Source organism: Haliotis rufescens, unplaced genomic scaffold (assembly GCF_023055435.1).
Source record: "Haliotis rufescens isolate VD_foot unplaced genomic scaffold, xgHalRufe1.0.p SCAF_7, whole genome shotgun sequence".
NCBI lineage: Eukaryota > Metazoa > Mollusca > Gastropoda > Lepetellida > Haliotidae > Haliotis > Haliotis rufescens.
In genome coordinates, this window is record NW_025964361.1 from 5,415,952 (window position 1) to 5,429,623 (window position 13,672).

At 41.5% G+C, this 13,672-nt stretch overlaps 1 protein-coding gene across 1 annotated transcript in view; it reads left to right on the forward strand.

Moving 5' to 3' along the window:
• The first annotated feature begins 1,296 nt into the window (after positions 1 to 1,296).
• LOC124149628 overlaps positions 1,297 to 13,672 on the forward strand; it is an 87,229-nt gene continuing 74,853 nt past the window's right edge. Inside the window, exons 1-4 of the mRNA XM_046521349.2 lie at positions 1,297 to 1,636; positions 1,848 to 1,965; positions 8,582 to 8,715; positions 9,226 to 9,375. Coding sequence (XP_046377305.2) covers positions 1,580 to 1,636; positions 1,848 to 1,965; positions 8,582 to 8,715; positions 9,226 to 9,375 — 459 coding nt within the window. The 5' untranslated portion in view covers positions 1,297 to 1,579. The remainder of the gene's footprint in view (positions 1,637 to 1,847; positions 1,966 to 8,581; positions 8,716 to 9,225; positions 9,376 to 13,672) is intronic.

Consider the following 13,672-nt stretch of genomic DNA (forward strand, 5'->3'; position numbering starts at 1 on the left):
GCACATTGTGTGAATGGCAGGTGAGTGAGTGAGTGAGTGAGTTGGGTTTAACGCCGCTTTTAACAGTATTCCAGTTATATCGCGGCGTGTCAGCTTATTGTGGGAGGAAAGCCCGAAGTGAAGCAGGTCTCTGACGTTTACCACTTCGGTGAAACCTACAAGCACGGGTATGGTGCTGACAAACCTAGAAACATAATCGGGGCGAACAGGGGATTCGAACCCACAATCATAGGTTTCTGGCGTACCCAAGGGACGCACTCTGCACAGCGAATCGCGGCGCCTTAGACGACTGGGCCACCCGTGCCCCCTATCAGTGAACAGAAATAGAATGCAAGCGTTTACGCAATACATACTTAGTATATTTTGTATGCACATTGTGTGAATGGCAGGTGAGTGAGTGAGTGAGTGAGTTGGGTTTAACGCCGCTTTTAACAGTATTCCAGTTATATCACGGCGTGTCAGCTTATTGTGGGAGGAAAGCCCGAAGTGATGCAGGTCTTTGACGTTTACCACTTCGGTGAAACCTACAAACACGGGTATGGTGCTGACAAACCTAGAAACATAATCGGGGCGATCAGGGGATTCGAACCCACAATCATAGGTTTCTGGCGTACCCAAGGGACGCAACTCTGCACAGCGAATCGCGGCGCCTTAGAGTGGTTCATGCAAATAATTTTCACAGTTATTTTGCCCTTTACGCCAAATGGAATCTATTTCGTGACTGGTTCTTCTCTTTCATTGACAATTACTATTTAGTGAGGGTGTGTGTAAATGTTGTTAAACGCCGCAGACATTGCCGGAATATTGTTAAAGCCGGCATAAAACCATATTTAATCACCAACAAGTTGCATATCTACAGAGTTAAACCTTTTCTGAAATATGAGTGAATTTAGTTTGAAGCCGCAGTCTGACTGATACTAAGGTACAATCCACACCATATATACACGATATACATTCAGACAAATCACCACCCACGACCATTCTTCTTCAGTCAGTTCATACGCAAACAAGGGACACTTACTCTCCACCGGAATCGGGGCGGTGGGGTAGCCTAGTGGTTAAAGCGTTTGCTCGTCACTGCGAACACCAGGGTTTGATTCCCCACATGGGAAATGTGTGAAGCCAATTTCTGGTGTGCTCCGCCGTGATATCGCTGGGATATTACTAAAAGCGGCGTAAAACCATACTCACTCTTCCCCGGAACCCACTAGGCTTTGAAATGTTGAGGGCTTTTTTCGGAGACACCTCACTATTTGTTCGAGGTAAGACGGTAGTGTAAAGTGTTGTGTAACTTGTCTGCTATTATAGTCCACGTTATACAATATCGCTTCTGCCACTGACATTTTGGTTTGTGTATTGAGGTCCACATTGAAGAGAGTACAATATATGCGACGGAAGTATGGCTACCCTGCTGTAAAACGGACCTTGCAGCTGTGCATGTTCAAGTTGGGGAGGCATAATTCGGGTTATCGGCGTTGTCATTGTCAAGACACAGCCACTGTCTTGTCGTGACGTGGTAGCGTTATTGACTTACCACCACAATACAACAACGTAATCAGCGCACCGGCAGCGATCAGCCATGTCGTCCAGCAAACAACCACTCAGCCCCCAAACCGTGCCGTGCAGATCCCCACGGGTAAAATCTTTAGATGTATATTTTCTTGACCCGTGTAAAATCATAGCCATATTACATGTTCATTCTAAGCTAAAAATGAACTTTACACAATACATGCTCGGATCAATTTTGGGGCTGCTCACGGTTCTTAAGTTAAACACTACTCAACATAATCATTACTTGTTGCGTCTCTGTTTTATACTGTGTCCTTATACATCATCTGCACGTGCAGAGGCCCGGCCTACATGTAGATCAACCAGAGCTAGATGAACCAGAAGAATTCTTCATAAAGTCCTCTGTAGGTCAGCAGGTCATCGTGAACTACCAGGATACAGATACGTGTGTGAGAGGTAAGCTCAGATGGGAATGGTAAACGTAAATGTGGCAAGAAGACAGACGTGAAGACAGAGACAAACGCGTAGACAGAAAGACAGACAAATAGGCACACCTGTAGGCAGTCATATAGCTTCAGGCGTGTAGGCAGACGGGTAGACATGTAGATAGACAAGTAGGGGCATGAAGATAGACAAGTAGGCATGAAGATAGACAAGCAGGCATGAAGATAGACAAGTAGGCATGAAGATAGGCAAGCATGCATGAAGATAGGCAAGCAGGCATGAAGATAGACAAGCAGGCATGGAGATAGACAAGCAGGCATGAAGATAGGTAAGCAGGCATGAAGATAGACAAGTAGGCATGAAGATAGACAAGCATGCATGAAGATAGGCAAGCAGGCATGAAGATAGACAAGAAGGCATGAAGATAGGCAAGCAGTCATGAAGATAGGCAAGCAGGCATGAAGATAGACAAGCAGGCATGCAGATAGACAAGCAGGCATGAAGATAGACAAGTAGGCATGAAGATAGGCAAGCAGGCATGAAGATAGGCAAGCAGGCATGACGATAGACAAGCAGGCATGAAGAAAGGCAATCAGGCATGAAGATAGACAGGGAGACGTGTAGGCTGACAGGTAGACATGTAGATAGACATGCAGACACAGGTAGACATGTAGAGACACAGATAGACATGTAGATACACAAGTAGTCGTGTAGATACACAGGTAGACATGTAGTTGCACAAGTAGACATGTGGATATACTGGTAGTCGTGTAGATACACAGGTAGACATGTAGATACACAAGTAGTCATGCAGATACACATGTAGACATGTATCTACACAGGTAGACATGTAGAGACACAGGTAGACATGTAGATGCACAGGTAGACGTGTAGATACACAGGTAGACATGTAGATACACAGGTAGACATGTAGATGCACATATATACATGGAGGTACACAGGGAGTCGTGTAGATACACAGGTAGACATGTAGATACACAAGTAGTCATGTAGATACACAGGTAGACATGTAGAGACACAGGTAGACATTTAGATGTACAGGTAGACATGTAGAGACACAGGTAGACATGTAGATGCACAGGTAGACATGTAGATACACAGGTCGACATGTAGATACACAGGTAGACATGAAGATACACAGGTAGACATGTAGATGCACAGGTAGACATGTAGATGCACAGGTAGACATGTAGAGACACAAGTAGTCATGTAAATACACAGGTAGTCATGTAGATACACAGATAGACATGTAGATACACAGGTAGACATGTAGATACACAAGTAGACATGTAGATACACAGGTAGACATGTAGATACACAAGTAGACATGTAGATACACAAGTAGACATGTAGATACACAGGTAGACATGTAGATGCACAGATATACATGCAGATACACAGGGAGTCGTGTAGATACACAGGTAGACGTGTAGATACACAGGTAGACATGTAGATACACAGGTAGACATGTAGATGCACATATATACATGGAGGTACACAGGGAGTCGTGTAGATACACAGGTAGACATGTAGATACACAAGTAGTCATGTAGATACACAGGTAGACATGTAGAGACACAGGTAGACATTTAGATGTACAGGTAGACATGTAGAGACACAGGTAGACATGTAGATGCACAGGTAGACATGTAGATACACAGGTCGACATGTAGATACACAGGTAGACATGAAGATACACAGGTAGACATGTAGATGCACAGGTAGACATGTAGATGCACAGGTAGACATGTAGAGACACAAGTAGTCATGTAAATACACAGGTAGTCATGTAGATACACAGATAGACATGTAGATACACAGGTAGACATGTAGATACACAAGTAGACATGTAGATACACAGGTAGACATGTAGATACACAAGTAGACATGTAGATACACAAGTAGACATGTAGATACACAAGTAGACATGTAGATACACAAGTAGACATGCAGACACAGGTAGACATGTAGATACACAAGTAGACATGTAGATACACAGGTAATCGTGTAGATACACAGGTAGACATGTAGATGTACAGGTAGACATGTAGAGACACGGGTAGACATGTAGATACACAGGTAGACATGTAGATACATAGGTAGACATCTAGAGACACAGGTAGACATGTAGATAGACAGGTAGACATCTAGAGACACAGGTAGACGTGTAGATAGACAGGTAGACATCTAGAGACACAGGTAGACGTGTAGATAGACAGGTAGACATCTAGGGACACAGGTAGACATGTAGATAGACAGGTAGACATCTAGATAGACAGGTAGACATCTAGAGACACAGGTAGACATGTAGATAGACAGGTAGACATCTAGAGACACAGGTAGACATGTAGATAGACAGGTAGACATCTAGAGACACAGGTAGACATGTAGATAGACAGGTAGACATGTAGATAGACAGGTAGACATCTAGAGACACAGGTAGACATCTAGAGACACAGGTAGACATCTAGAGACACAGGTAGACATGTAGATAGACAGGTAGACATGTAGAGACACAGGTAGACATGTAGATAGACAGGTAGACATGTAGAGACACAGGTAGACATGTAGAGACACAGGTAGACATGTAGATAGACAGGTAGACATCTAGAGACACAGGTAGACATGTAGATAGACAGGTAGACATGAAGAGACACAGGTAGACATGTAGATAGACAGGTAGACATCTAGAGACACAGGTAGACATCTAGAGACACAGGTAGATATCTAGAGACACAGGTAGACATGTAGATAGACAGGTAGACATGTAGAGACACAGGTAGACATGTAGATAGACAGGTAGACATCTAGAGACACAGGTAGACATGAATGAATGAATGAATGAATGAATGATCTTTATTTCCTCCATTAATTTCGGAGAGTGATATACATTTGGAATCATGTTAACACAGCATATTTACACGAACATTATATTATGCAGAGAAATTGGCAATACTGAATATTTACATGTACTGGTCCTGGTATGAGATATACTGTCTATAGATAGAGCAGTGATCGCAGGTTCCAGGAGCTTATGTCTCGTGATACAGAAGATATGAATTCAGCCCATCTGTCAAGGCTCATACCCTCTACAATAGGGGTTATACCACCTAGCAATGTCACAAGTTTGACTTCGTCATCTGCACAGTCCTCAATACGCATGTATTGTTCGAGGTTTAAAGAGTCAAATAGATGTTCATAGAGGGTGTTCCTTGCATCAGCTAAAGCTGTACAACATAGCAGTTGGTGCTTTATTATGTCATCGCACTCCTCATCACACATTAAACACTGTCCAGGTGTTATTGGTAGTGTTCCTAGTTTCACAAGTGCATACATTGGTCTAGTTGGTATATTGTACAGAATACACATATTCCACAGTCTATGAGGTACAAGCTTACTGTGAATTTTAATAAATCTGTTTAATTCAGGGTGATCTCGCAGACTCGTGTGCCAATGAGCAGTTTCATGTTCTGTTATTTTCGTCTGTACGGTTTTGTTCCACACATCCTTGGATTGAAACTGGTTAGTTTTCATAAAGTGAACTATTATGGTCCATAATTCATATTTCTTTGCCACATTGAGTAGATCATGTGTTACAGACTTACTTTTGTCACTGCCTGTTATGTATTGAGCACACTTGAAATAGAACACCTTTTTCGGGGCATATCTGTGGCTGCTTCTACACATCCTCCCAAGGAACATCAGCTTCATTTTGTCAATCACGGATGTAGATATGTAGATAGACAGGTAGACATCTAGAGACACAGGTAGACATGTAGATAGACAGGTAGACATGTAGATAGACAGGCAGGCGTGTAGGCTGACAGGTAGACATGTAGAGACACAGGTAGACATGTAGAGACACAGGTAGTCATGTAGATAGACAGGTAGACATGTAGATGCACAGGTAGACATGTAGAGACACAGGTAGACATGTAGATACACAGGTAGACATGTAGATAGACAGGTAGACATGTAGAGACACAGGTAGACATGTAGATACACAGGTAGACATGTAGAGACACAGGTAGACATGTAGATACACAGGTAGACATGTAGATACACAGGTAATCGTGTAGATACACAGGTAGACATGTAGATGTACAGGTAGACATGTAGAGACACGGGTAGACATGTAGATACACAGGTAGACATGTAGATACATAGGTAGACATCTAGAGACACAGGTAGACATGTAGATAGACAGGTAGACATCTAGAGACACAGGTAGACGTGTAGATAGACAGGTAGACATCTAGAGACACAGGTAGACGTGTAGATAGACAGGTAGACATCTAGGGACACAGGTAGACATGTAGATAGACAGGTAGACATCTAGATAGACAGGTAGACATCTAGAGACACAGGTAGACATGTAGATAGACAGGTAGACATCTAGAGACACAGGTAGACATGTAGATAGACAGGTAGACATCTAGAGACACAGGTAGACATGTAGATAGACAGGTAGACATGTAGATAGACAGGTAGACATCTAGAGACACAGGTAGACATCTAGAGACACAGGTAGACATCTAGAGACACAGGTAGACATGTAGATAGACAGGTAGACATGTAGAGACACAGGTAGACATGTAGATAGACAGGTAGACATGTAGAGACACAGGTAGACATGTAGAGACACAGGTAGACATGTAGATAGACAGGTAGACATCTAGAGACACAGGTAGACATGTAGATAGACAGGTAGACATGAAGAGACACAGGTAGACATGTAGATAGACAGGTAGACATCTAGAGACACAGGTAGACATCTAGAGACACAGGTAGATATCTAGAGACACAGGTAGACATGTAGATAGACAGGTAGACATGTAGAGACACAGGTAGACATGTAGATAGACAGGTAGACATCTAGAGACACAGGTAGACATGAATGAATGAATGAATGAATGAATGATCTTTATTTCCTCCATTAATTTCGGAGAGTGATATACATTTGGAATCATGTTAACACAGCATATTTACACGAACATTATATTATGCAGAGAAATTGGCAATACTGAATATTTACATGTACTGGTCCTGGTATGAGATATACTGTCTATAGATAGAGCAGTGATCGCAGGTTCCAGGAGCTTATGTCTCGTGATACAGAAGATATGAATTCAGCCCATCTGTCAAGGCTCATACCCTCTACAATAGGGGTTATACCACCTAGCAATGTCACAAGTTTGACTTCGTCATCTGCACAGTCCTCAATACGCATGTATTGTTCGAGGTTTAAAGAGTCAAATAGATGTTCATAGAGGGTGTTCCTTGCATCAGCTAAAGCTGTACAACATAGCAGTTGGTGCTTTATTATGTCATCGCACTCCTCATCACACATTAAACACTGTCCAGGTGTTATTGGTAGTGTTCCTAGTTTCACAAGTGCATACATTGGTCTAGTTGGTATATTGTACAGAATACACATATTCCACAGTCTATGAGGTACAAGCTTACTGTGAATTTTAATAAATCTGTTTAATTCAGGGTGATCTCGCAGACTCGTGTGCCAATGAGCAGTTTCATGTTCTGTTATTTTCGTCTGTACGGTTTTGTTCCACACATCCTTGGATTGAAACTGGTTAGTTTTCATAAAGTGAACTATTATGGTCCATAATTCATATTTCTTTGCCACATTGAGTAGATCATGTGTTACAGACTTACTTTTGTCACTGCCTGTTATGTATTGAGCACACTTGAAATAGAACACCTTTTTCGGGGCATATCTGTGGCTGCTTCTACACATCCTCCCAAGGAACATCAGCTTCATTTTGTCAATCACGGATGTAGATATGTAGATAGACAGGTAGACATCTAGAGACACAGGTAGACATGTAGATAGACAGGTAGACATGTAGATAGACAGGCAGGCGTGTAGGCTGACAGGTAGACATGTAGAGACACAGGTAGACATGTAGAGACACAGGTAGTCATGTAGATAGACAGGTAGACATGTAGATGCACAGGTAGACATGTAGAGACACAGGTAGACATGTAGATACACAGGTAGACATGTAGATAGACAGGTAGACATGTAGAGACACAGGTAGACATGTAGATACACAGGTAGACATGTAGAGACACAGGTAGACATGTAGAGACACAGGTAGACATGTAGAGACACAGGTAGACATGTAGATACACAGGTAGACATGTAGAGACACAGGTAGACATTTAGAGACACAGGTAGACGTGTAGAGACACAGGTAGACGTGTAGAAAACATAACAAAGCTTCACCTTCGTTTGAATCAAAGCGAAGAAGTATTGTTGTACGCCGTCCCAGTTAGCAGCATAAAGAATACATTCGTTATATGTTCATGTATTAGGGTTTATATTTGCGATGTATGTTTATGGAAGAAGTTGTCTGTTATCATATATTTTAAGTTTACCTTAGTAGTGTGTGTTCATGGCCCCTCGTAACCCACAGGGGGATTCTTGTTCATTTCTATATGTTTTTAAAGTGGCACCATAATACACCCTCCCTCTCTCTCTCCCTCTGCTACCCTCCGTTTCTCTCCCTCTCTCCCCCCCTCTCTCTCTCTCTCTCTCTCTCTCTCCTTCTCTCTTGTCTGTGTAAGTGTTCATGTGTTATTTCAGGGCATGCCCCCGGATACAGAACCACTCCTGTTGAGGTAGTCGAGGGGATGTCTATGACGGGTGACCTTCGGAAGTGTGTTCCGGGGACACAGCACCTGCCAGTAAATGGGGCTATTCCGTACCCTTCCCTCCACGTACGTACCTCAGTCTGCGGTCTTCTCAGTTTTGCATCAAAACTCCGAAATTCTGATTCCACTTATCTGTTTTCGTATAAGATCAAACGCCCATCTCCATGGAAACAAAATACACACCTAAATGAAATACGACTACAACATGCATGCGCACCACTATCGATTCCAATTCTACAACAAAAACAGTCGGCGCTTTTGTGGCGTTACCATCTTCTTTACCCAAAATTACAACGATTGTTTACCAGGGACAGAAATCTTAGGACTAAATGACGCAAAAACTACCCAGAGTTATTTTCCCTTCTTCGATTTTTTTTATGAAATGGTAAATTTGTTATTTTGTACCAACCTCGGATGATGTTTGTTCAGACGGACGAATGGGGTGATATAAAAAACAGTTTTAAAACTGAAAGGTTATTATATAGGATCAACAAGATATGTAAAACAAGATACAGATGATCTAATATTAAGTGGATGCTACACTGCGTTGTGTATCATGGTGTGCATGTGTTTCAGGTTGGTGATAAAGTTAGAGTACGTCAGTTCAATACTGAAACTGCCAAGGAGTTATTTCGGCCAGCAACGGTGCAGGCCCTTCCGCTGCGTCCGATGTCTAAGCACGCTTTTTTTAAAGTCAGTCTCGACGTCGTCCCAACAGATTTAGAGGTAAGGATACCTACGTAATATCAGAAACTCTCTACCGTCGTTAAGACCACACCACTGTTGTTGTTTGTAGTGTTGGTGAACATTAAGCGAAAAATATTCAGTGTTACTTAGAACATTATTTTATTAATTAATATCACGGCGTGTCAACTTTAGGCTGAAGGCAATGCACAGGCCTGGGGTCTGAGACGTTCACCACGTTAGGCAAACCTAAATCTAACACATTATCATGGCAAATCTGGGATTTGAACCCGTAATCATAGGTTTCTGGCACGCCTAAGGTGCGGTGGCCCATAAGGGACATGGAGTCCGTTTTTCAATATTTTGTTATTTCACTTACTTTTATCGTAACCCTTTGCAAATTAACACAATTTGCCATCCAAATATGTTATAAATCGTGTATAAAAACACCCGAAAACATGGAAAATGTACGTTCAAGTTACGGTGGCCCATAAGGGACATGGACTCACTCACTCATGTTATCGTAACCTTTTGCAAATTAACACGATTTGTCATACAAATATGTGATAAATCATGTACAAAGAAGATACTGAATCGCTGAAAAGTGAAGCCAAAATGTCAAAAATAAAATGAAAATTTCAAAAACAAAAACGAAAAAGTCAAAAACTAAAATGAAAATTCAAAAACAAAAACAAAAATGTCAAAAAAAAAGCGAAAAATGTCAAAAACTAAAATGAAAATACAGAAAACTATTTCCACCGCGGTGGGACGCAAGCAATATTCGATGACCTGCAAATAATCGAGTCTGGACCAAACAAACCAGTGATAGACATTATGTGCAACGCCCCTCGCGTCGGGGTACGATGACACGTCGTCAATCAAGTCAACGAGCATGACCAACCGATCAAATTAGTCGTCTCTCATGACAAGCAATGAAGTGCTGGGGACCTATGTTCTAACCCGGATCCCCACGGAGTACGTTCCTTATGAACATTATTCTATCTCTTGATCATAGTTGACAGCATAATTATCATCATTATAGACATCTGAAAAGTACCCAGTTTTGGTGTTCATTGACATTGATGGATGGAGGGCTAGCCCAGTCACGCCGAAAGCCCAGGTTCGATGGGAACAATGCGTGAAGCCCATTTCTGGTACTGTGATAGTGTTGAAATATAACTTAAGTGGCGTATACCCAAGACATTCACTCACTCATTCACTGAACTTGACCGTGGTCTACTGAACATACAATATACTGAAGTAGAAAATGCTATATACTTATACTTTTATTTCAAACAGATTGAAAGAAATTAATGGCCCATGCACAACCTCGACATTACTATGGAATACATGTTTGTGTTGCTTTCTTCAGTAATTTTCAAATGTTAGGAAATAAGCAGACAATCTCGTTTAAGCAACAGCATCGCTCCACAGAATCCAGTCAAATGGCACGATTATAAAATTGATTTATTTGACAACACAATAACATGGCCAGTTCGGAGGAGACCTGTGGTACTTCAAAAATCATGAAACTTGGTGAAGTGAATGTTAATCGCGGAAAGGTATATTGTGTTAATCGAAAAACGTTTTACTTATCATCAATACTACTCAAAAGAAGTTAACAGCTCCCGATTCTTTCATATTACTGCAGTAAATCTGTCATGAGAGAACTATGCTGGTTGTTAAGAAAGCGTCGCTGTAGGGAACACGTAACTGGCACATTCTTATTGACGGTACCGGGACTCCAAGATATAATAAGGGATTGGCACCTTTTGCTATGCAGCGGACATTGTATCTTCATGTACGTCATCTCCAGAGGTTTCTAGATCTGTCTCTTACTGATGCGTCCGAGGAGTGGTCTTTACACCATATCTTAGATAACCTAGAGTCAATAACCAGCGTGGTGGACCTTAACTGCTTCACGCATGACACCGACACGACCTGCCGCACCTTAGCGCCTCAGTCACCAATAGTAAGATATTTGATATTGATACAAGTGTTAGGATATAGCGTCATACCGCTTATGAACTAGAGGGAATAAGTGAGTGAGTGAGTTGGGTTTAACGCCGCTTTTAACAGTATTCCAGTCATATCGCGGCGTGTCAGCTTAATGTGGAAGGAAAGCCCGAAGTGAAGCAGGTCTCGGACGTTCATCACTTCGGTGAAACCCACGAGCACGGGTATGGTGCTGACAAACCTAGAAACATAATCGGGGCGAATTATGAACTAGAAGAAGCCAACGATAACTTTATTGTCCATGGTGCCGTTGTACGAAACAGGCTTACCGCTACGCCTGTCGTTATTCCATATTAAGGTATAGGAGTTAAGATCACCTTAGCGCAAAGGTCGTTTTGTACAACGTTACCCTGACCAATAGCGAAATTTAAAGGAAATAACGATCTTCAGAAGGCAATGCTACATGGTCTAGTGTACATGTTCTGTCTACTACCGGTCTAAACTGCAGGCCAAAAGAAAGTATACACCCATGTTTGATGGTGGCTAAAAATGAAACAAACTAGAAATGGTTACTCGATTGGGATGTATTTGATACCTGTATCATAGTTGTGGTTTGGAATTAATGTTTGCAGTGTTTCGGCGACTGTTTTCAGACTAGTAACGTTTAATCCAAAAGCCAGACCAGATATTGGTACCACCTGGGGTGGCAAAATCTCAGTATGATTTTTTGAAAGTCATGTATCCATAGATGAAAAAAACTTTGAAAGCAGTCCAGGGCGCACAGCTTAGTGGTAGTAATCACCACATAAATGGGGACCCCAGAGTCGAATCCACGGGACTAGATTTCAGGGTAGGGGAAACCAGAAAGTGGAATAACTTTACAAGCAATAGTCATATGGTGAAGTATGACCACTCAAAATGTTGGTAACCTGATGCTCTACATGTTGGTATGTAATATAGGACTAAAACAGTAAAAAAAGTAGGTCACCAGAGTTTTGATAACGTTTATAATTTTTTTGGTCAAATCCAATTTTCAAGTTTATATATTCTTTTGCCCGGCAGTTTTTGTTTGTAAGTGATACGTTATCACTACCGACACATCACATCGTTTAAACATAGGCACCGGACTTAAATAATTTTCCTTTGCCCAGCAATGTTTGTGTGTAAGTGAGACGTTATCACTACAGAAACATCACATCGTTTAAACATAGGCACCGGACTTGAATCATAGTCGATTGTACGATTACGGCTATATCATGAGCATGTGTTTATGAAACCCTATCAAATAGTAATGATACCGACCCCAGAAGATCCGGGGTGGAATAGTTCTTCAGCAACCCACGCTTGCTGTAAAAAAACGACTCTGCTTGTCGGAAGAGGCGACTAAAGGGATCGGGTGGTCTGGCTCGCTGACTTGGTAGATGCACGTCATTGATCCCAATTGCGTGAATCGATGCTCACGATGTCAATCTCTGGATTGTATGGTCCAGACTCGATTATTTACAGACAACCGTCATATAGCTGGAATATTGCTGAGTGCGGCGTAAAACAACGAAGAAAGAAAGAAAGAAAGAAAGTGATGATACCAGGTGTTCGCCCCACCGTAGGAACCCATCACAAACACATGTAAAGGCAAAACAAGTTTGAGAAATACAATAACGAGAAACATAATTTTTGTTTGGCAGTTTCTGTAAGAAGTTTGTAAAGCTGTTTATTACAAAGAAGACACAATCTATGTATAACAACTTTTGTAATTACTGTAAATGCGACGTTTCGGTACATATCCTCACACAGTTGTCAAGCAAGGCAAACGACGGTATAAGGATCTATACCGAAACGTCGCTTTACAGTAATTAAAGCAGTTATCCATAAACTGTGTCTACTTTGTCACCCGTCAACTTCTATGTAATGCCTATCAAACAATTCAAGCTGTTTATTATTAAAAGCCGTAAGGGATATGTTTGTTAGGTCTTAAACATTGACATATTTGTTTTCCGTACAACATGGAATACAAGAAGAGACATTGTTGCGTTGTCGCATTGTCGCCCTTTAAAAAAAAAAGCTACAATTGTCAAAATTAACCAAAGCGCGACAATACGACAACGCCACATTTTGGCCATCAGTCGCATTGTCGTTGTCGCGCTTTGGTAAAATAAAAAAGATTATTCAAAGCGCGACAATGTCCCTTCTAGTATTCCACAGTACAACATGATAATAGGAAAACGACAAACGGAAAACTGTGAACAAATCTATTTGATCAACCACATGATTTCCTGAACTGAATTTCTTAATTACAGGTGTATCTTGTATTTTCAGCCTTTGTTATATTTGTTTGTTTTCTTTTTGCTTCGTCAAGTTCAAGTAATTATATACAATATATGCT